The sequence below is a fragment of the Malania oleifera genome, chromosome 13 (assembly GCF_029873635.1).
Source record: "Malania oleifera isolate guangnan ecotype guangnan chromosome 13, ASM2987363v1, whole genome shotgun sequence".
Taxonomy (NCBI): domain Eukaryota; kingdom Viridiplantae; phylum Streptophyta; class Magnoliopsida; order Santalales; family Ximeniaceae; genus Malania; species Malania oleifera.
The window spans coordinates 29428536-29451827 of record NC_080429.1 but is presented as its reverse complement, the minus strand read 5'-3'; the positions used below and the strand labels follow the sequence as shown (position 1 = coordinate 29451827).

The 23292-nt window shown below is 37.6% G+C and overlaps 1 protein-coding gene and 1 non-coding gene across 8 annotated transcripts; both read left to right on the top strand.

Annotated features, from left to right (window-relative positions):
* Positions 1-883: 883 nt before the first annotated feature.
* Positions 884-21700, top strand: LOC131146003 (uncharacterized). Of its 7 annotated transcripts, XR_009134208.1 has the most exons (6): positions 889-1376; positions 2138-2558; positions 17136-17188; positions 17284-17941; positions 18038-18182; positions 20999-21700. XR_009134208.1 is itself a non-coding variant. In XM_058095235.1 (3 exons), the coding sequence occupies exons 2-3, from the start codon at positions 2184-2186 to the stop codon at positions 21095-21097; spliced, it is 474 nt and encodes a 157-aa protein (XP_057951218.1). In that variant the 5' UTR covers positions 884-1376; positions 2138-2183; the 3' UTR covers positions 21098-21700. The 7 variants fall into 7 exon arrangements, 3 of the variants coding, with proteins under 3 accessions (XP_057951218.1, XP_057951219.1, XP_057951220.1); XR_009134205.1 differs by having other exon boundaries at positions 893-1376; positions 17284-18182; XR_009134207.1 differs by having other exon boundaries at positions 893-1376; positions 17136-17941.
* LOC131147094 (small nucleolar RNA R71) lies at positions 12005-12110 on the top strand. Its single transcript, XR_009134619.1, has one exon. It is a non-coding gene; the product is annotated as a small nucleolar RNA R71 (small nucleolar RNA).
* Positions 21701-23292: the final 1592 nt, after the last annotated feature.

Here is a 23292-nt window from a genome sequence, read left to right as displayed (position 1 = left end):
TATTTAATTTATTTTATTGCTTTAAACAATTGTATATACTACAAAGTTTCCACTATTTGTTTATAATTAAATTCTCTCAATATTTTATCAATTCTATGCAGGACAACCCTTAATACAATGTCTCACATCTTGAAGATATATAAAGAAACAAAAGTAGTTAGAGCCCAACCATATGCAATTACCTATATAACCTTTTATTTGTTTATTCCATATTTACATTTTAAACATAATCATTCTTATTTTTTTGAAATTTATTTTATCATAGGTTTATTTAGGCATTCCATGCAAGAGAGATATTTGGTTAAATGATGCTACCATATCTCAACAAATGGTTCAACAAAATATGCGAGAAAAAAAAATTCTCAAATTATTTCGATAATGACATGAAAAAAATCATATATCATCTAACTCCTATTTACAATCACTCTAAGTAAAATAATTTCAAATCTATAGTTTTAAATGGAGTTTTACTGTTAAAATAGATAAAACACAACTTTGAAATATGGTTTAACAAGTTATACTATCTCAACGAAATACTATTTTGATGAGTCATTTGAAAGGTATAATATTCACTATCATATTCTATTTTTATATTCTAATTATTGAAAGAAATTGTACTTACAATATTACAATAAATAATTAAACTAATTATACAAAAATGAAGATATTATAGAGGTATGTTTTTATAATCTAATAATATGCCTAACTACGTCTCTTAAATTGTAACTAATTTATTATACCTTTTTATGTCACAGTTCTTCAAATTACAAACAAGACAGAACATAATTAGGTATTATTTTATTCACTAAACTACACAATACAAATTTCTATTCATATACTTGTATTAATTTTATATATATATATATTTCTCTTCCTGTTCTTTACCCTGTATAAATTAGGTTACCTTGTCATTTTTCCCCTCCCCCTCCTGGGTCGACGACTTCCTAGACTTTCTCCGCTGCCAGACGCGGCGCCCACCGCCGTTCCGCCAACGACTCCATCACCTTCCTCGAGGCCCCCTTCGCCACCCCCGCCCCCGCCCCCGCAACCGCCGAGGAATGCTGCACCGCTGCGGCCGTCGTGTCCGCTGCCGGACCCACCGCCCTCTTCGACCGTTTCGACGACGAGCAGTTCCTTTCCATGTTCTCTGACGAAGTCTCCGTCGCCGTGCCGACGAGGGGATCGTCCCCCTCCAACCCCTCCACACCGTCGGATCAAAACAGCAACAACGAAGAGAGGCCTCCGCCCTTGGATTAGTGCCACCACCAGCACCCAAAACACGAGCCAGGAGAGGTCGACAGCTCATCCGAGGCCGACCCAAAAGCTCGCTGCCCTTCCTCCGCCGATCCCGTCGTCGATCCGAAGAGGGCCAAGAGGTACATTATCTTATCCTATACATACATATAATATATATGTATAAATTAATTAATACGATCTAAAGCTGAATTATGCATTGTTAATTATTCGTGGGTTTTTAATTTGTTTAATTTTTTAATTCGAATTTTGGCAAATCGGCAATCTGCGCAGAAGTAAGCTCTTTTGAGTTTTTGACTAATCTCCCCTTTTTTTCTTTTTTCAACCAAAAAATAAATAAATTTTGTTGAAGTGTTCTATTCTGTTATTCTCTTTAAGATGCTTGGAATTTGATTCCAACCATCTTCTGCTCTCTCTCTCTCTCTCTCTCTCTCTCTCTCTCGGGTGCATTTGCTCACTCTTGTCCTTCCATCCCCGAAAATCTCATCTTTTGAAGATTTGTCAAGAGACTCGAAATTTGTACGATGAGTTGATCATCTGAAATCAGTGAGCAATGAGGATGGGAAGAAGGAGCTAGTGAATTCGTAGATATTGAAGATTGAGTCCGCTCTTTGAAAATTTTCAATTTATTAGTTAGTTGCGAGTTCGCTCTCCGCTGCCTGGTTCACGAATTGATGCTTTCTGCTGTCACGTTATGATGCTTCAAATACTTGATGTAATTTCCTCTTTGATGTATGAAATTTATACATGTATGACTTCAAAATATTTTGATTTTCATAGGCCAATCTATTGGTTTGAAGCTCGGCTTTGTCTCAAATAGGCCTGAACGTCCTCATAATTTTCACTTTGTTTTATTGTGATCAAACCATACTTGTTTTTGCAGAGATTGAGGTGATGACTCCTGAGTAACTTATCTTTAACAAAATTTTATGTGCTTTCTCTGTGTGCCCTTCACTGTTAGAGGTGGGGAAGGTAATTATAGCATGGATAAAACCATGGGGAATCCTGAGAAGCTGAAGAAAAGAGTGGCTTTTGTCCTGATAGATGGGCTGGGCGATGTGTCCTTGCCAAGGCTTGGATACAAGACGCCTTTGCAAGCGGCTAAGATACCCAATTTAGATGCCATTGCTTCTGCTGGAGTTAATGGTCTCGTGGATCCTGTTGAAGTGCGATTGGCTTGCGGCAGTGACACAGCCCACCTTTCTTTATTGGGTTATGACCCTAGAGTTTATTACTGGGGGCGTGGTGCTTTTGAGTCCATGGGTGCTGGATTGGCAATGTCTCTTGGGGATATTGCATTTAAGGTGCTTGTTTTGGCCCCCTTTTGTTTTTTATTGTTCTTTTTTCATCCTCCTTTTGTGAACTTTTCTTACTTTATTATCATTGCTTCTAGTAAATAAATTTGCACGACGAAAATCTTTTAATCCTGTGTTATATTATAACTAACTCCAGAAGTTTATATGACATAAATTGTGATATATGAATTTTATCAACATGGTATCTCTTAATCCAGTTGTATTGCTTTTCATTTATATTTTAAACCATGTTATTGTGCATAATATCTTGGATCATACTGGGAATACCAAGTACACAACATAATACAAATATAAGCAGAAAAGTTATTTATTATTTATTATTTATTTTTATTTTTTTAGTGTTGTACACAAACATCAGGGTTCATTCCAATTTTTAGGTTATTTATGCCATATAATTTTTTCTTTTTTGTGTGTAACATATTTTGCATTTTCTTGCTACTGTCTTCCCTCATTCAGAATGATGAGACAAATAACTTAACTAGAGTTGTTTTCATGGTTTGAGCCACATAGATTGCTTAGACACAACCCTCCCAACCGCTCTCTCTCTCTCTCTCTCTCTCTCTCCCATCCCAACCCCCCAACAAAAAAAGGATTAAATGAAAAAGAGAAACTCTTCTGTATCTTTTCTAGGGAAAAACGTATCATCTATGTGGAAAGGCGTTATGTGATTCTCACCTAAACATGTAACATGCCCACACCCTCTCAAGGTTGTATGTTATATATATTATGTAAGATATACCTTATTTCAAATTAATACTAATAACATGCTGCAAATTAGGAGACCTTTGAAGGCTCTCTCCCGACGTATGTGTACTCTGTTAAAAAAGTTCTGAGATAGCTTCTCATCTTCTTTTGCATTGTGAATTTTCGTGGAGGATTTGGAGTATGTTTTTTGGTATTTCTGGAGAGCTGGGTTTGCCCTTCTTTGGTTGGTAAATTGCTAGCTATTTCTTTCAAAGGCTTTGGTAGTAGAAAGGACAAGCCAATCCTGTGGAAGTGTGGAATATTCGCAGTTTTATGGGGGCTATGGTTGGGGTGTATTGCAAGGTTATTCAATGGGAAGAAATTAAATGGGGTGTTGGTTTGGGAAAAAAATCAGCTATTTGGCCTCATTGTGGTGCATTGGTTTGAGTTTTTTTTTTTCTTCTTCAGAGGAAGTAGGTTCTGGGAGTTATATAGAGATAGAGGAACATTTTGGAATACGGATTTATTATTTTTTGGTATTTTTTAGCTGTTTTTACTGGATAATTCCAGGCCCTTTTTAGGGAGATGTCTCATTCTCTCGTGTAAATTCTCTTCCTACGAATAAAATTTTCTTTTGGTATTAAAAAAAATAAAGAAAAAATATACCTTATTTCTGATTTTGTTAGCTTCACCAATGACAAAGTAACCTATCTGATAAGTGATTTTGAAGCTGAGACCTCAGCAAGTATACTAGAGTTTTTCCGGTGATTATTCTTCCTTTTTATTTTTCTATTCTCATTATGTTATTAGTAGTTTTTGGTTTTTCCTTATTGTGACTCTATTCTCTAGTCAAACTTTGCAACCTTTGATGTGAAAACTAGAATAGTCATCAGTAGGAGGGCTGAGAGAAACTTTGAAGAAGAAGGGCCCATCTTCTGTGCGGCACTAGATGGAATGAAGTTGCCATCCTTTCCTCAATACAAGGTTAGAGTCAAGTATAGGTGCCTCTTGTTGCAATTTTTGCATGTTTGAGAATGTGGGAAAATGCAACTATTTTATCGTGGTGTGTGGGACTTACAAGCCATCCTTTGCATGGTTTGCTCCATTATATATTCACTTTGTGTTAGTCAAGACTTCAACATTCAAGCCATTTTTTACATAATTTTTTAAAGATTTCATTTGACTCATGAATCAATGACAACTTGGGTAGCAAGGGTCTCAGAGTTTAGTAGCACAAAAATAAGGGTTGGAGTGCCTGAACAAATTGAGTGGATAATGTACCTATCATGATTTAAAAATAGAAAAAAAGAAAAAAAATCTTTTGCTGGACAACATATTGAAGAGTTCATCGAAAGGTGGTAACCCTTAACATTTTCTTGTCCTTGGCGGTTTACTCGGTGAGTAATCCCAAGATGCCCACCTCCTCCAATGATGAAACATTGCTCCACTATGCCCCTATAGTGTCATATCCTGCAGCTCTTCAGTAGAACTCCAAGTCTAAGAAGGAAGCAAATGTAGAGTCCATGATAGACACATTTAAGCAAGTTAAGGTCAATCTTCCTCTCTTAGATGTCATTAAGCAAGTGTCTGCTTATGCTAAAATCCTTAAGGATCTTTGTACCCAAAAGCGCAAATCTCGGGTTTATATGAACAAAAGAATCAGGTTGATGGAGAATGTGAGCTCCATTCTTCTAGGTCACATTCCCCCAAAACTTAAGCATCTCGGCGCTACCACCATCTTATGTGTAATCGGCGATTACACCATGGAGAGGGCCTTTTTAGATTTGGGAGCGAGTGTGAACCTATTTCCCTACTCGATCTACAAGTAATTTGATCTAGAAGGGCTTAAGCCTACCTCAGTCACCTTGAGTTTCATTGACGGATCCATGAAAAGGCTCCAGGGTGTTGTTGAGGATGTCCTAGTAAAGGTCGATAGGTTCTATTATTTAGTTGATTTCGTTGTCTTGGACTTGGAACCTACCGACTCGGCCAAAGATCTGATCCCTATCCTTTTAGGTTGACCATTCTTAGCTACGGCTAATGCTTGTATCCAATGTCGGACTGAGATCTTGGATGTGTCTTTCGGCAACATGAAGCTCCGGTTGAATGTGTTTCATGCCTCCTAACACCCATCTTATGACGTCCAATGTGTGGATGTGAATATGATTGACGAATGTGTTGAGGAGGATGCCCCATTGATTCTTTTAAGGGATTCCGTTGGGGCTATGCTGCAACTTGATCGCCCCTCCTTGTTAGGTCTAGAGGACCCGAATGAGTATATCTTTATTGTTTATGAGTCGACCTCTAGCCTAAAGAGTAGGCTTTGGACTTGTGAGAAGAGGGTTAGTGAGGACGTAGTGGAGGAAATTCTTATTATTGAACTTGGGTGAGTTCAACATGAGCATTCAAGCTCGGCTTATTTGACTTAATAAACGAGTTGGAGCGAGCTATTATCAAGTTGAGTACCAAGTAGCTCGCTCACAAGTGGCTTGACTCATTTGTAGCCCTAGTCATCAAATAAACTAGAATTACAAAAAATAAAATTTGGAACTCTAAAGAAAATTATAGAAATTAAACTTATTGTATTAGAAAATCGTTCGTGTAAATTAGAAATTATAAAAATTAATAAATAACTAAAAATTAAAACGAAAGCAAAAGTGTCAATTTATAATACGGGTATGGACTCTTGTGTTTGATCCCTTGTCTTTGGTCACTCATTGCTTTCAAAAAATGAATTTTAGAAAAATGAATAGGAAAAAGAACTAAAAATTGAGTTTCAGTTTTTAGATAAAGAATAGTCGATATGCGAAATAGTCCCAGTTCAATTGTTCTTAGAGCTTGTATGAGACTGCCTGCACTGATACAGATGAACTTTTCTCTCTTAGTGAATTTCTTAAGAAAGAAAAGAAAATGAACAACTTTTGCTAGCCTCAATTTTTGCACTTCCCAAACAAATTGAATGATGAATAAATCACTACCTTAGTCACTCGGCCATATGTTTTTGGGTACACAAGACTCGAGAGGGAAGCCCTTTGAAGTCTAATGGGGGAGGTTGGGATTAATAGGCGGACACACCAAAGGTGGTGTCACTTCCTACCCGAAACAAATATAACAATAGTAGAGTCTTTCTGAGTTGATTGTCAATAGTCTTTGTCTAATGTTACATCCTTGTTGAATTTAAAGTAGTGTCAAGAACCTTGATTTATTTTTTGCTAAAATTTCATATGTTCTCTAAAAGGTGGTTACTTTCAATTTTCAGACTAAAACAATCAATATATGAAGTAGTCCTAGTATTATTCTTAGGGCATGTGCGACTGTCTGCACTGATACAGATGAAGCATTGCCTTGCAGTGAATTTCTCGAGGAAGAAAAGAAAATGAATTAACTTTTGCTAGCCTCAATTTTTTTTGCTTCCCAAATAGACTGAAAGATGGATAAATCACCAGATGAGTCACTCGGCCATCTCTTTTTGGGTACACGAGACTGAGAGAGAAACCCTGTGAAACCTAATGGGGGATGTTAGGATTTAAAAGGTGGACACATTAGAGAATGTGTCACTTCGTACCCAAAATACACATCCTTCCAAAATCATATGAAAACGTGCATCCGTTGTTAGTCTTTTTAAAAATAGTATAGGTGTATTTTTTGTGTGTATATAACAACAGTAATGTCTTTCCGAGTTCACTGTCAAATGACATTGGTTATGAGTGTTATATCCTGGTTGAATTTAAAGCAGTGTGAAGAACTTTGATTTTCCTTTTTTTGGCAAAAACTTTATATGTTCTCTAAAGGATGTTACTTTGTGGTATCAATATTTCAAAACATTGGGGCATAATTGTGAGTATGGGTTATAAGTATCCAAATTCTAAAATGGCTTTCTTCAACTGCTCGAGGAAGAAGAGGTCACGGGCCAGGCGGGATGGATCTTTATCCGTAGCTGAGAAGATTACAGAGTGGAAGAAGTACAATGATCAACTTGATTCTTCTAATGATGAGGGAAAGCCGGTTAGCAGAATCCCTGCTAAATGGTCAAAAAAGGAGTGCATGAGAGGTAAAGGTGGGCTAGAGAACTCGCATTGTAGTTATAGAGGTGGAAGGCAGAGGACATCAAGTAAGTGGGTTGTAGAGATTCGAGTGGCAATCAAGGGTAGAAGACTTTGGCTTGATACATTCCCAACATCACTTGAAGCTACGATAGCATATGACAAGGCTACAAGGACCATGTACGGTCCTTGTAGCCCGGCTAAATTTTTTTAATAATGCTTTAGTGAAGGACAATTCTTACTCGGCAATTACATCAAGCTGTGGTTCTAATATGACATGCGGCTCGTCAGACATATCAGCTATTGAGGATTCAAAAGTGAATCTCATTTCATTGAAGAACATGCTTGAAGATTGGATGGGTGAATCACAAGTTCATGCAATACCATCTACTAGCTCACAAATGACTTCAGTTGAGCCAGAAGCCAAGGACACCCAATCAATTTCACATATGGAATTTGCAACTAGAATAAAAAATCTGATGGTTTTTTAGTCTGCAATTGATTCTATTGAGAGTTTGTTGATTGTTCAGCATTATAGCTCAAATTACATCCCATTGCTGAGTTGCATAGGTAACTAGGATCCATAGTACTAAATAAATAATCAACATCGAACAACTTTTCCTTAGAGTAATCCCACAAGAAAAATCTAGTCCACCAATATCAAAATCCATGCCCACAGCCCTGTCCTTGGCTTCTGGCTCAACTAAAGTCATTTGTGAGCTTGTAGATGGTATTACATGAACTTGTGATTCACCCATCTCATCTTCAAGCTTGTTCTTCAGTGAAACGAGATTCACTTTTGAATCCTCAGTAGTTGATATGTTTGACGAGCCGCATGTCATATTAGAATCATAGCTTGATGTAGTTGCCCAGTAAGAATTGTCCTTCATTGAAGTATTATTGGAAAAATTTAGCCAAGCTACAGGACCGTACATGGCCCTTGCAGGCTCATCATAGGCCATCGCAGCTTTGAGTGATGTTGGGAATGTACCAAGCCAAAATCTTCTACCCCTGTTTGGCGCTCGAATCTCTGCAACCCACTTACCTGATGTCCTCTGCCTTACACCTCTGTAACTACAATGCGAGTTCTTCGGTCCACCTTTACCTCTCATGCACCCCTTTTTTGACCCTTTAGCAGGGATTCGCAGACTGGCTTTCCCTTATCATTAGAAGAATCAAGTTGATCGTTGTACTTCTTTCACTCTGCAATTTTCTCAGCTACGGATAAAGATTCATCCTGCCTGGTCTGTGACCTCTTCTTCCTCGAGCAGTTGAAGAAAGCCATTTTAGAATTTGGATACTTATAACCCATATTCACAATTATGCCCCAATGTTTTGAAATATTGATACCACAAAGTAACATCCTTTGGAGAACATATAAAGTTTTTGCCAAAAAAAGAAAAATCAAAGTTCTTCACACTGCTTTAAATTCAACCAGGATATAACACTCATAACCAATGTCATTTGACAGTGAACTCGGAAAGACTTTACTGTTGTTATATACACACAAAAAATACACCTATACTATTTTTAAAAAGACTAATAGCGGATGCACGTTTTCATATGATTTTGGAAGGATGTGTATTTCGGGTACAAAGTGACACATTCTCTAATGTGTCCACCTCTTAAATCCCAACATCCCCCATTAGGTTTCACAGGGTTTCTCTCTCAGTCTCGTGTACCCAAAAAGAGATGGCCAAGTGACTCATCTGGTGATTTATCCATCTTTTAGTTTATTTGAGAAGCAAAAAAAATTGAGGCTAGCAAAAGTTAATTCATTTTCTTTTCTTCCTTGAGAAATTCACTGCAAGGCAATGCTTCATTTGTATCAGTGCAGACAGTCGCACATGCCCTAAGAATAATACTAGGACTACTTCATATATTGATTGTTTTAGTCTAAAAACTGAAAGTAACCACCTTTTAGAGAACATATGAAATTTTAGTAAAAAATAAATTAAGGTTCTTGACACTACTTTAAATTCAACAAGGATGTAACACTAGACAAAGATTATTGACAATCAACTCAGAAAGACTCTACTATTGTTATATTTGTTTCAGGTAGGAAGTGATACCACCTTTGGTGTGTCCGCCTATTAATCCCAACCTCCCCCGTTAGACTTCAAAGGGCTTCCCTCTCGAGTCTTGTGTACCCAAAAACATATGGCCGAGTGACTCATGTAGTGATTTATTCATCATTCAATTTGTTTGGGAAGCGGGAAAATTGAGGCTAGCAAAAGTTGTTCATTTTCTTTTCTTTCTCAAGAAATTCACTAAGAGAGAAAAGTTCATCTGTATCAGTGCAGGCAGTCTCATACAGGCTCTAAGAACAATTGAACTGGGACTGCTTTGTATATCGACTGTTCTTTATCTAAAAACTGAAACTCATTTTTTAGTTCTCTTTCCTATTCATTTTTCTGAAACTCATTTTTTAAAAGTAATGAGTGACCAAAGACAAGGGATCAAACACAAGAGTCCATACCCGTATTATAAATTGACACTTTTGTTTTTGTTTTATTTTTTAGTTATTTATTAATTTTTTATAATTTCTAATTTACACGAATGATTTTCTGATGCAATGAGTTTAATTTCTATAATTTTCTTTAGAGTTCAAATTTTATTTTTTGTAGTTTTGGTTTATTTGATGACTAGAGCTACAAATGAGTCAAACCACTTATGAGCGAGCTACTTGGTACTCAACTTGATAATGGCTCGCTCCAACTCGTTTATTAAGTCAAACAAGCCAAGCTTGAATGCTCATATTGAACTCACTTGGGTTAGATAATAGGAATTTCCTCCTTAACGTCCTCACTAACCCTCTTCTCACAAGTCCAAAGCATACTCTTTAGGCTAGAGGCTGACTCATAAACAACAGAGATATGCTCATACGGGTCCTCTAGACCTAATAATGAGGGGCGATCAAGCTATAGCATAGCTTCAAGGGGATCCTTCAAAAGAATTGATGGGGCAACTTCCTTAACACATTCGTCAATCATATTCACGTCCACACATTGGACGTCATAAGATGAGTGTTGGGAGGCGTGAAATACACTCAGCCGAAGCTTTATATTGCCAAAGGAGACGTCCATGATGTTGATCTGACACTAGATAAAAGCATTGGCTGTAGCTAAGAATGGTCGACCTGGAAGGATATGGATCGGATCTTTAGCCAAGTCGGTAGGTTCCATGTTTAAGACAACGAAATCAACTAGATAACAAAACCTATCGACCTTACTTGGACATCCTCAACAAAACCTCAGGGCCTTTTCACGGATCGGTCAACGAAACTCAAGGTGATCGGGGTAGGCTTAAGCTCTTTTAGACCAAATTACTAGTAGATTGAGTAGGGAAGTAGGTTCGTACCCACTCCCATATCTTAAAAGGCCCTATCGATGGTGTAATCACCTATTACACATGAGATAGTGGCAACGCTAGGGTCCTTAAGTTTTGGGGGAATATGACTTAGAAGAATGGAGCTCACATTCTCGGTTAACCTGACTCTTTTGTTCATATGCACTCTAGATTTGCGCTTTTGGGTACATAGATCCTTGAGGAATTTAGCATAAGCAGGGATTTGCTTAATGACATCTAAGAGAGGAAGATTGACCTTAACTTGCTTAAATGTGCCCATTGTGGACTCTACATTTGCTTCCTTCTTAGACTTGGAGTTCAACTGAAGAACTGCAGGATATGGCACTGTAGGGACATAGTGGGGCAATGTTTCATCATTGGAGGAGGTGGGCATCTCGGGATTACTCATCAGATTGGAGGAATAAGGGTTGAATGGTTCAACAGTAGGCTCTACCATAATCTTCTCCTTACCCTTACCCTAGTCCAACTTTTCCCCTACCTTATTGTCTACCTCCCTGCCACTCCTAAGAGTGGTCACGACTTGAGCTTGCTTATGATATGTCAAATGACTAGTAGCCGACTCACTCTCTACCCTGTATTGGCCTTTTGGGTTAACGAGGGGCTAACTCGACAACTTACCCTTATCTTGCCTACTCAAAGATGTAGCTAGTTGGCCCATGGTGGCCTCTAGCTTTGCTATGGACTGAGAGTGAGAATGGAGTAATTTTAGATCAACCTGACAATCAGCCTCGATACCTTTAATGGCTTTTAACACTGTCTCCTGAAAAGAGCGATCGCTGCTGAGGAGGTGTTGATTGATAAGTTGGTTGACATAGGTGCAAGAATGTTAGGATTTGGCTTATTGGAATTTTGAAATGGTCGAGGAGGCGGGGCATTTGGTGATTGTTGAGATCTTCGGGCTAGAAAACCTGGAGCTTATGGCCTCTAGGAGAAGTTAGGATGTCTACTCCACCCAGGATTGTACTTATTGGAGTATGGATCATTGGCCGACATGTCATACCAATTATGGGTGGATTTAACTTCCTACACACCACCAGCTGAGGCGGTTGTCCTAAGGACAAGACCTGATCATGTTTTTTAACAATGGTGTGTAGAGTGGGTGTAAGGTCATGAACGGCTGCTAACTCGTAGACGCCCTTAGAATGGGAAGGAGAAGGTTGGAAAGGTCTACGAGCAGCAACAATGTGTTGCTGAGAATTCTTGGCGAGGGTCTCAAAGAGAGTCCAAGCCTCATTCTCATGTTTTGGGAGGAAAGTACCTCCACATAATGCATTGACCATGGATCTATCACGCTCAGCTAACCCCTCATAAAATGTTTGAACTAATTGCTACCTAGGGACTTGAGGATGTGGGCATTTACGCAAAAAGTCCCTAAAACGCTCCCATGTCTTGAAAAATTGCTCACCATCTATCTATGAGAAACTAGTGATAGCCTTCCTAAGCTGGTTAGTCTTCTCGATGAGAAAGTACTTTTTAAGGAATTTGTGCTGCATGGTGGCCCAGGTGGTCACCGAGTTCGGCTCTAAAGAATTCAGCCAATATTTGATTTTGTTCTTTAGAGAGAACATAGATAGTCTAAGGCGGAGGGTATTATCATCAAAGTTGGGTATGCGGATGGTGGAGCAAATTCCAAGGAACTCATCCAGAAACTTATATTGTCTTTCAATTAAATTCCCAAAGAAATTGGAAAGCATCGAGATGGTGGAAATCTTGATTTCAAATTGTGCCGCCTCGACATCCGGGAACCAGATGCAAGATGGCGAGAGGTTGCTCCTCCGCTGTAGGTCGACAAGGAGCAAGAGGTTCTAGGTTTTGGTTTTGATTATGGAAAGCAGGAACCAGTTAGCGTTCGACCATGATTTTAGGTTATGTGGGCTTGGCTTACTTTGGACTAGAAGTAGATTTCCTAACCGACCTACGGGCTCTCTTAATCTCAAGGTTTATAAGTTCTAATTCGGGATCCAGAGATCTCAAACCCTGCATACAACTCTTTAGCACAGAAAATCAAGCCTTCAAATAGCAATCAAAAATAAAAACAAAAGAAAAAAAAAATCATGTTGTAAACTACACTAAGATTTGGCTCACTACCGTAACTAAGTCCTCGGTAATGACGCCAAAATTTGGTAGACTCGCCAAGGCTTGGGTCCTTAACTACTAAAGATAATATTTATAAACCTAACTAATCCCAAGTTCAGTAGGACAATGAGTAAGTCGGGTGTCGATTTCAGGGACTTAGTGCAGTGGTTTAAGGAGAAAAAGATTGATTTTGGGGTTTTCTATTAAACTACGAAAGCAATTAAATTGAATTAAAGTTTGTATGGAAAAGCTCCACCCTAGTTGATACGCGATGACTATGTTCGGTCAATTATCCATACTAGGGTTTCAATGGTCAAGCAATCCGCTCGAGTAGCATAGCATAGTCCATCTGGAGCATGATCGAGAGAATGCGGTATACCCTTTCTAGCGAACACGGATTCGTTTTTAACAATTGTACCCTATTATGCACAACTGACTGAATCCTAGCTATGCTGTTCTTACCTAGAGTTTCATCATAACTAGAACCAAAGAAATTAGCTACTCATGGTGCATGAAATTAAACATAAAGACAAGGTAATGAAGAACGAAATTGAAAGCATGGCTTTTATTGAAATTCCAAATTGAAACACAATTGAACTTGCAACTTGAAATTAAACAAAGCAATGTAAATGGACAAGTAAAAGAAAACTAATCTAAATGGCACCCAACGGGTCGAGGGACTCAAGGAACCAAAGAGGAACCAAAGGGGAACCCTAATCATTTGTTCGAAGTTTGATTTTATACACATTAGGGTTTACACGCACAGAAATTCAAATCAGGAAACATTCTTCAAAAATCTCGCGCAACAAATTTTTGAACTCAATAGCAGTCGACTTGATCGCACCCTAAATTCTCTTGGTTGTGCCCTGGTTGAGACATTCTGGAAAATCTTCAATTCATGCTTTGTTGAACTGATGGCATCATTGACCAGGTTGCATGTCCAAGGTCTCTTGGTCGCACCCTGGTCAAGGCATTTTATGAATCTTCTTGTTAATCAACACTTTGGAGTCTTCTAACTGGACCTGGTCGCCCCTTGTGACTGCTTGGTCGCACCACATGATCGATTAGGGTCATGCTGATGTAGCTAAATCAATGCCTTGGAGACCAAGTGGAGCACTTGGTTGAGCCTTGTGCTTCCAAGCTGCTTCAGTGACTCCTTGCACTGCTTAACTTCTTGATTTAAGCTCCAATTTCTTGAAACATGAAACATACCACGTGTAACTCTGAACAATGATAAGAAGGGATAATTGCAAAGTAAATAAGAACATCGCATAGGTAAATGGGGGCCTAAAATAGTATATTTTAGGAACACATCAGCAATGTTCTTAAACGGACATCTAGACACACTTTTAGACCACCACCAAGGGTATGATTTGGAAGAGTTGGTATCTTATGCTTTCATTACTAGTTGTAATGATCCAACTACTTTTCAAGAGGCAGTGTACGGTTAGGAGAAAAGTAAGTGGATGGGTGCTATGATTGAGGAAATGGAGTCGCCGCATAAGAGTCAAATTTGAGAATTGGTGGAACTTCCAAATAAAAGGAGGGTGATAGGCTGTAAATGGGTTTATAGGAAGAAGGAAGCAATTTCAGAAAAGGAATGAGAGAAATTCAAGGCAAGGTTAGTGGCAAAAGGGTACTCACAGAAAAAAGGGAATAGATTATGATGAAATCTTTTCACTTGTGGTCTGACACACTTCCATCGGGATAATGTTGGGGTTAGTGGCTCATTATGATCTACATTTGGAACAAATGGACGTGAAGATGACATTTCTTCATAGTTACTTGGAGGAACAAATTTTCATGGTACAGCCAAAGGGATCCAATGAACCCAGGCAAGAGCACTTAGTTTGCAAGTTGAAGAAGTCTCTTTACGGGGCTGAAACAGTCTCAAAGGCAATAATACAAAAAATTTGATTCATATATGATTAGGATAGGCTATAGGAGGTGTGAGTATGACTGTTGTGTATATATGAAAGACCTTGATAACGATTCTCTTATTTTCTTATTGTTGTATATCGATGACATGTTAATAGCTGTGAAGGACTTAACTAAGGTAAATCAGTGAAAGGATCTGTTGCATAAAGAGTTTAACATGAAGGATCTTGGTCTAGCCAAGAAGATATTTGAGATGGAGATTCTCCGGGACAGAACTGCAAGGAGGTTGTGGTTGTCTCAGGATGGTTATGTGGAGAAGATGTTGGAAAGGTTCAGCATGGTTGATGCTAAATTGACATGTACACCTCTAGCAAGTCACTTTAAATTGTCTACTGCTGAATGCCCAAGTATGGATGAAGATATTTGTGATAGGTCAAAGGTCCCCTATGTTAGCATTGTGGGGAGTTTAATGTATGTCATGGTGTGTATAAGACCAAACTTAGCACATGCAGTAAGTGTGGTAAGTAAGTTTCTCTCTAATCCGGGTAGACAGTATTGGGAAGCCGTCAAATGGATTTTCAGATACTTACGGGGTACTTCTAGTTATGGCATAATGTTTAGCAAGCAACAGGATAGTCCATTAGTTGTGGGGTTTGTTGATGCTGATTATGTAAGGGATATGGATGATAGAAGGTCTGCAACGGGTTATGTATTCAACCTTGTGGGAGGACCTATATGTTAAAGGTCCATGGTTCAATCCTTGGTGGCATTGTCTACAACTGAATCTGAATATATGGCAATTGCCGAAACTGCAAAGGAAGCATTATGGTTTACTGATTTAGTCAAGGAGTTGGGTATACACCAAGGTGGATTTGTGCTGCATTGTGACAGTCAGAGTGTCATCTACTTGGCGAAGAATCAAGTGTACCATGCTATAACCAAGCATATTAATGTAAGGTTCCATAGGGTCCAAAAATTGATCTCTTCAGGTGAACTTGTACTTGAGAAAGTTCACACATCTGAGAACGCAGCAGACATCTTGACAAAACTAGTTACTACTGAAAAGTTCAAGAATTACTTGGACTTGCTCATTTCTTGAGTAGGTGACATATACAAGGAGGAGAAACATAGTTAGAATTAGCAATCTGGGGGAAACCATCGACAATTTCTCTATATCGTCGGCGATTTGTCTGAATTCTAGATTTCTTGTTCTCAGTATTTTTCCGTTGAAGAAACCGTCGATTGTTTCATTTTGGGCAGCAAGGCTGAATTCAAAATTTGAATACAAATGTTAAGTTGGTTGGGATTTGGGGGAAAACCTCGTAAGGGAACTTTATTTATAAACTGATATGAGTGTATTGCAAAGGAAAGGATCACATCTGACGCGTCTTATAGTTTACCTTGTCATTTTTCCCCTTCGGATCATCGCATGCATCTCAAAGGTAAGTTACTGCAACTCTTTTGAGTTTTTGACGAATATCCCTTTTTTTTTTTTTTTTTTAACAACCAAAAAAAATAACTTTTTTAGAAGTGTTCGATTCTGTTATTCTCTTTAAGATGCTTGAAATTTGATTCCAACCATATTCTGTTTTTTTCGATTCTCTCTCTTGGGTGCATTTGCTTACTCTTATCCTTCGATTTTGAAAATCTCATCTTTTGAAGATTTGTCAAGAGACTCGAAATTTGTACGATGAGTTGATCATCTGAAATCAGTGAGCAATGAGGATGGTAAGAAGGAGTAAGTGAATTCGTAGATATCGAAGATTGACTCCGCTCTTTGAAAATTTTCAATTTATTAGTTATTTGTGATTTGGCTCTCCGCTGTCTGATTTGCGAATTGATGCTTCAAATAATTGATGTAATTTCCTCTTTGATGTATGAGATTTATACATGTATGACTTCAAAATATTTGGATTTTCATAGTCGAATCTATTGGTTTGAAACTCAGCTTTGTCTCAAATAGGCCTGAACGTCCTCATAGTTTTCACTTTGTGTTATTGTGATCAAGCCATACTTGATCTTGCAGTGATTGAGGTGACTCCTCCTGAGTAACTTATCTTTCACAAAATTTCATGTGCTTTCTCTGTGCGCCCTTCACTGTTAGAGAGGTGGGGAAGGTAATTATAGCATAAGATAAAACCATGGGGAATCCTGAGCAGCTGAAGAAAAGAGTGGCTTTTGTGCTGATAGATGAGCTGGGTGATGTGTCCTTGCCGAGTTTTGGCTTTTATATTGCATTTAAGGTGCTTGTTTGGCCCCCCTTTTTTTGTTTTTCTTTTTTCAGCCTCCTTTTGTGACATTTTCTTACTTTATTATCATTGCTTCTAGTAAATAAATTAGCATGACAAAAATCTTTTAATCCTGTGGTATATTATAGTTAACTCCAGAAGTTTATGACATAAATTGTGATATATGAATTTTATCAACATGGTATCTCTTAATCCAGTTGTATTGCTTTTCATTTATTTATTTATTTTAAACCACGTTATTTTAAACTCTTCTGTATCTTTTCTAGGGAAAGAAGTATCATGTATGGGGAAAGGCGTTTTGTGATTCTCACCTAAACATGTAACATGCCCCCACCCTCTCAAGGTTGTATGTTATATTCATTATGTAAGATATACCTTATTACAAATTAATACTAATAACTTGCTCCAAATTAGGAGACCTTTGAAGGCTATCTCCTGATGTATGTGTACTCTGAAAAAAATTCTGAGACGGCTTCTCATCTTCTTTTGCATTGTGAATTTTCTTGGAGGATTTGGAGTATGTTTTTTTGGTATTTCTGGAGAGCTGGGTTTGCCCTTCTTCGGTTGGTAAATTGCTAGCTATTTCTTTCAAAGGCTTTGGTGGGAGAAAGGACAAGCAAATCCTATGGAAGTGTGGAATAGTCACAGTTTTATGGGGGCTATGGTTGGTATTGCAAGGATATTCAACGGGAAGAAATTAAATGGGGTGTTGGTTTGGGAAAAAATTCAGCTATTTGGCCTCATTGTGGTGCACTGGTTTGGGGCTTTTTTCAGAGGAATTAGTTTCTGGGAGTTACATAGAAATAGAGGAACATTTTGGAATAAGGATTTATTATTTTTTGGTATTTTTAGCTGTTTTTACTGGATAATTTCAGGCCCTTTTCAGAAAGATGTCTCATTCTCTCGTGTAAATTCTCTTCCTACGAATAAAATTTATTTTGGTATTAAAAAATATAAAGAAGAAGATATACCTTATATCTGATTTTGTTAGCTTCACCAATGACAAAGTAACATGTCTGATGTCAAGTGATTTTGAAGCTGAGACCTCAGCAAGTATACTAGAGTTTCTCTGGTGATTATTCTTCCTTTTTTTTTTTTGTTTTTTTTCCTAGTCTTATAAGGTTATTAGTAGTTATTGGTTTTTCCTTATTTTGACTCTGATCTCCAGTCAAACTTTGCAACCTTTGATGTGAAAACTGGAATAGTCATCAGTAGGAGGGCTCACAGACACTTTGAAGAAGAAGGGTCCATCTTCTGTGCGGCACTGGATGGAATTTGTTGCCATTCTTTCCTCAATATGAGGTTAGAGCCAGGTACAGGTGCCTCTTGTTGCAGTTTTTGCATGTTTGAGAATGTGGGAAAATGCAACTATTTTATCATGGTGTGTGGGACTTACAAGCCATCCTTTGCATGGTTTGCTCCACATTATGTATTCACTGTGTGTTAGTCAAGACTTCAACATTCAAGCCATTTCTTACATAATTTTTTAAAGATTTCATTTGACTCATGAATCAATGACAACTTGGGTAGCAAGGGTCTCAGAGTTCAGCAGCACAAAAATGAGGGTTGGAGTGCATGAGCAAATTGAGTGGATAATGTACCTATCATGATTTTTTTTTTAAAAAGAAAAAAAAAATCTTTTGCTAGACAACATGTTGAAGAGTTCATCAGAAGGTGGTAACCCTTAAAATTTTCCTGTCCTTGGAGGTTTACTCTGCAAGAGGCTTATTTGGTTAACGGTTTCAAACTTTTATTATCAACCACTGAATTTGTGTAAATTCTTGGCTCTCAAAAAAATTTTGTGACTCAAGCCTTTAGCTTGAATTTATTTTGCAATTTTTAGTTTTAACTTATAAGATAGAGGATACTGAAAACACCTCATTTTCCCCAGGTATGCAACAGAGCATCAGTGTGGAGTTGTTGTCAAAGGACCAAAATTAAGTGGAAATATTTCAGGAACAGATCCACTGAAGGACAACTGCCCACTTCTGAAAGCTGAAGCTTTGGCTGACATTGTTGAAGCAAAGCATACAGCGCTAGGAACTCTTAACTTCAATCTTCTACTTGCATCATGCTCATTAGCCAACCTTGTTGACATAATACTATCCATCTATTGGTAATAGAAGACTTAGACTTCATTTAGTATTGCATCCAACAGAATGTTAGAATAGAAGGCACCAGCTAAGTTTTTAATAATGGCAAAAAAGAAAATCTGCTTTCAGTAAAATCTTTCCTAATAGTGAACTTTAATTAGTCAAATTGCACTTGTATATACTGGCAGTACAAAAATGTACAAATTGAAGGACATGATTGAAGGCTCAAGATATAAGTAATCAACACAGCAGTAGTGGTGATTATGGAAATGGTGGCTGTGGCAAGAAAGATCCAATAGTGGCTAAATGTAGACCAACTTTGAAGTTCACAACAGTTGTACAGCATAATTAAGTTTGAGATGACAATAATTGTAGAGAAGACGAGTCTGATGTAATACAGAACAGTACCAACAGAAGCCAATTCTGCTGGTGTGACTTTTTTTCCTCTTCTTGCACTGGGGGCAGTGGTGAGGGGCTGCAAAAACCTTCTATATAATTAAATACCTTTAATTTTGTAGGTGATTTTGGTGAAGAAATACAGTTAACCCGGTGATGTTCAATTTGACCCTCTTTGGAGGCTTAGATATGGTCAAAGGTTTGCGTTGAGTCATAAGCCCAATAATATTCACCTTTGGTTTCTTCTTCATTCATTTATCAAAGGCATGATGGAGAAGAATGTACAATAATTAGTACAAATTGAAAGGCAGTCTGCTGATTTGAAACTAGAGGGGATGAGAGTAGGAGGTTTTCTGATTTTGATAGAGAAGAACGTGATGAGAAATAGATGGGTAAGGGCACTCGCATTGTCGGTACAATAGGTCTTGCAGTGTTTGACCACAGTATGATCTCATTTGAGCAGGGTGGTTTTTATTTATTTATTTTTGAGAATGAAATTCTGTTGATTGCGTTCTGCCAATTAGGTCTACTTGGATTGATAGATTTTTTGAGTTGGGAGTCCAGTCTTATTAGGAGTTTCCAATTTTTTATCCTAGAGGGTTGAAGGAGGTAGTTGGAGAAGTTTTGTGTAAGGGTTACATGATTTGGTAGGGAGAAATGAATTGAATGGCTCCAATATTAAGAAGGTTAGTATGAAGAAGAGTAAAAGTGTAAGAGACAGTGAAATGAGGTCAAGAGGGGATTTGCTTTGGAGTTGTTCATGGATGGAGGTGTGCAGTTTGTCGTAATAAATAAGGTATTCTCTTGGGAATAATTTAAAGCACAGTTCATAAATATATTCTCTCTTTTAGTAAAATGTTTGCATCAAATAATAATCAAATATTCAACTAGGCCTGTCACTTGGCATTGATATTCTAGAAGATCCTGGAGCATTAGGGGACTATCGCACACTTCTAACTTCCAAAGCAACTGCCATGGCTAGAGCACTTTCAGCTCCTCTGCATTCTTGCCCCAATGTTTTTGTACCAGGGGAGGATGAGTACAAACCTGGTCGATCAGATGGCTATGATTTTGGTTTCCTCCATGTTAAGGCGGTGAATGAATTGCAGAATATTTTTTTATCTTTTTTTCCTAAATCCCTCATTCTTTAGAACCTTTCCTTCCAGATAATAGCCACTTTTAAGACCCCAAAAAATAGAAGAAAAAGAAAAGGAGAAGGAACATCTTAATCTGTGTTTTTGTGCCCAAAACACTCAAAAGTTCTAGTGAAGTTTGAGAGTGATTAAAATCATAGGTTCTCAAGTACATTAAGTGGCTAATGACGCATACCCTTTTGGTTTGGAACTCATTGAACCTGAAGATTTGTTTCCTACCCATGAGTCAAGCTGTACTACCCTGAACAAATGATCTCAGATAAACTGAAGGACATTCTTTTGTTGGCATTTTATTGCAGTGAAAATCACTCTCACCATTTTAAATTGTTATATGAATCATTTTCTTGCGCATTTTGGGTGTGCATCTGCAGAAAATTTGTGATTACTGATGGTAGTTTTCTTGGAGGCCTAAGTTTTGCCTTTCTAGGCCTAAAATTTTTATGCCATGCTGGTAAAGAGTAATCTTGCTGATTAGCATTGTTGCAGGCAATAGATGATGCTGGTCATGATAAGGCAAGCATCTTGAAAGCCAGAGCACTGGAAGCTGTTGACCGAGCTGTAGGGCAGCTGGTCAGGCTCCTCTGACAGGCTGAATCTACTGGAAACTTGGACTACACCCTTTGCGTAACTGGCTACCACTCTACTCCTGTTGAATCTAGAGATCATAGCTTTGACGCGGTTCCTTTTGCATTGTGTCGATTGAAGGATTTTGTGGATGTTGTGGGTGCGGGGGACATTATTCTTTCTAGGGACTTCCCTTAACCCGTTACCTCTTCCAGCTGTGGAGGATGGTGAAGATTGCATGATTGAAGAAGTGCAGAGGAACAAATCACTTCAAGCTTTTAGTGGCAACTCAGTTTGCGAGTTCAATGAGATGGCTGCTGCAAAGAGATATCTTGGGCGTTTTCCTGGAAGTGAGATGATGGGGATCATAAAAATGTTCCTAGAACTAAGTTGAAATCGTGAGATTATTTTTATTGGTTTTAGGTAGCATAAGATGAGTAGGATTTCGATCCTTTGCTCTTTGGTTATCTACTTTTTAAGAATCTCCATTTTCTCATCTATGGGATTATTTATGAGGGAAGTGATTGAGGCCAAGCTGCTAAACCATGGGGTTCGGATATGTGAATTTACATATGGTTGTAATAAATTTTCCTTGTTTATTGTAAATTTAAACTTTATTTTGTATGTTGGGAAGCTCTCTTGACTACGCTTTACACTTAGGGCTGCAAACAAATGAAGTAAAACTAAGTTGAGCAACTTGTTCATTAAATATTTAATCGAGATTTAGTTCTAGTTCGAGTTGAGCTCAGACCGAGCTTTAATATACTTGCCCAAATTCCTTTATTATACACATGAATGAGTTTAGGAATTTTTATCGAACCAAGCTAATGAGATGTTCACTAATGATTTAGTTCTAAAACTACTCATTTTGAAAAGCAACTCTCACTACTATTTTAAAATTTGTATGCTTTATCAAGCCAACCTATTGGCCTTAAGTGTTTGCCTTGTCGACATCAATTTTAAATATTTGGTTTAGGTTGTCAATATTTGGTGGCTTGTATAAACCAAAATAACATAAACATCCTTAGGTTATCTTATCCATTTTATTTTAAAACAAAGTCACCACTTAATTTTGATTTTTAAACGGTAAAAGAAAAGAAAATTTTTGTTTTTTAAAAGTTTTGATTTGAAAGTATCATTGTGAATAAGGAAAGTAAACTTTTTGAATCTTTTTAATTTGACTGACATTTAAAAGATCTAACACCCTAAAACACATTTTTCAAGAATGATTGTAGCACTTAACTTATGTGAGTGTGTGTATTCCACTTAAAAATTAGAAAACTTGAGGGAACGTGGAAAATTAATCTAATTTTAGGTTTGCAGCATCAAGCGGTTGATCGATCTTTGTTGATTTTGCTTTTTCATTTGTGGCAGATTTTGTGATTCTCAACGCTTTTGCTATTTGAAAAGGTTTTCATAGTATACACACCTAGTTTAGTTAGGCCCACTTTGAGCCCTCAAGGACACTATTTATGGTCTCTATATCCCTCTTAAGGGGTATGTGAGCTTTGTTTCTTTAAATAAGGCCTCTTGGCCACTTTCATTGCTTCTCCTCTTGGGCACTTTCATTGCTTCTTCCTTATATTTTTGCATCATTTTCATTTTTAGTAGGTTAGTTTCTTTCCAATTGAACAAAAATGTCCTTATTTGTTTTCATTTAGGTCTTAAGAGATTAGAAAACCAAAAGGTTTGTTTCATTAAACACCAAAATATCAGAAAAAATTCCTCCTCTTCTAATTTCCCCTTTTGCCTTTATTTTATTGGTTTCTAAGCTTCTTTGGAGTCTTTCCATACTCAACCTACCCCAAAGCTTCACTCCCTTAATTTATCCTCCAATTTGCCAAAAATAAAAAAAATTAAGCGGTATTGTTCTCCATTGTGTGCATGTGCTATATCTTCACCTACTCAAATGTCATTTTCACAACTTGGAACATTCATAATCTAAACATCATAAAATCAAGGTAAAATCAATCAACTCTATCTGCATGACATTTTTACTTGCATAACATGCACAAAATGATCAAACTTCAATTACAAAACCTCACACAAGAGTATAAAACATAGCAAATTCACACAAAAATCAAACTCAAGCCATAAATCTTCACTTCCATCAAATTTGATCCAAATTTTCAATTTTAGGCTCAATTAAGATCTAAATTTCAAATTGAAGCCCAAATGAACCTCAATTTTCAAAATTATGGCTCAATTTACAGTTT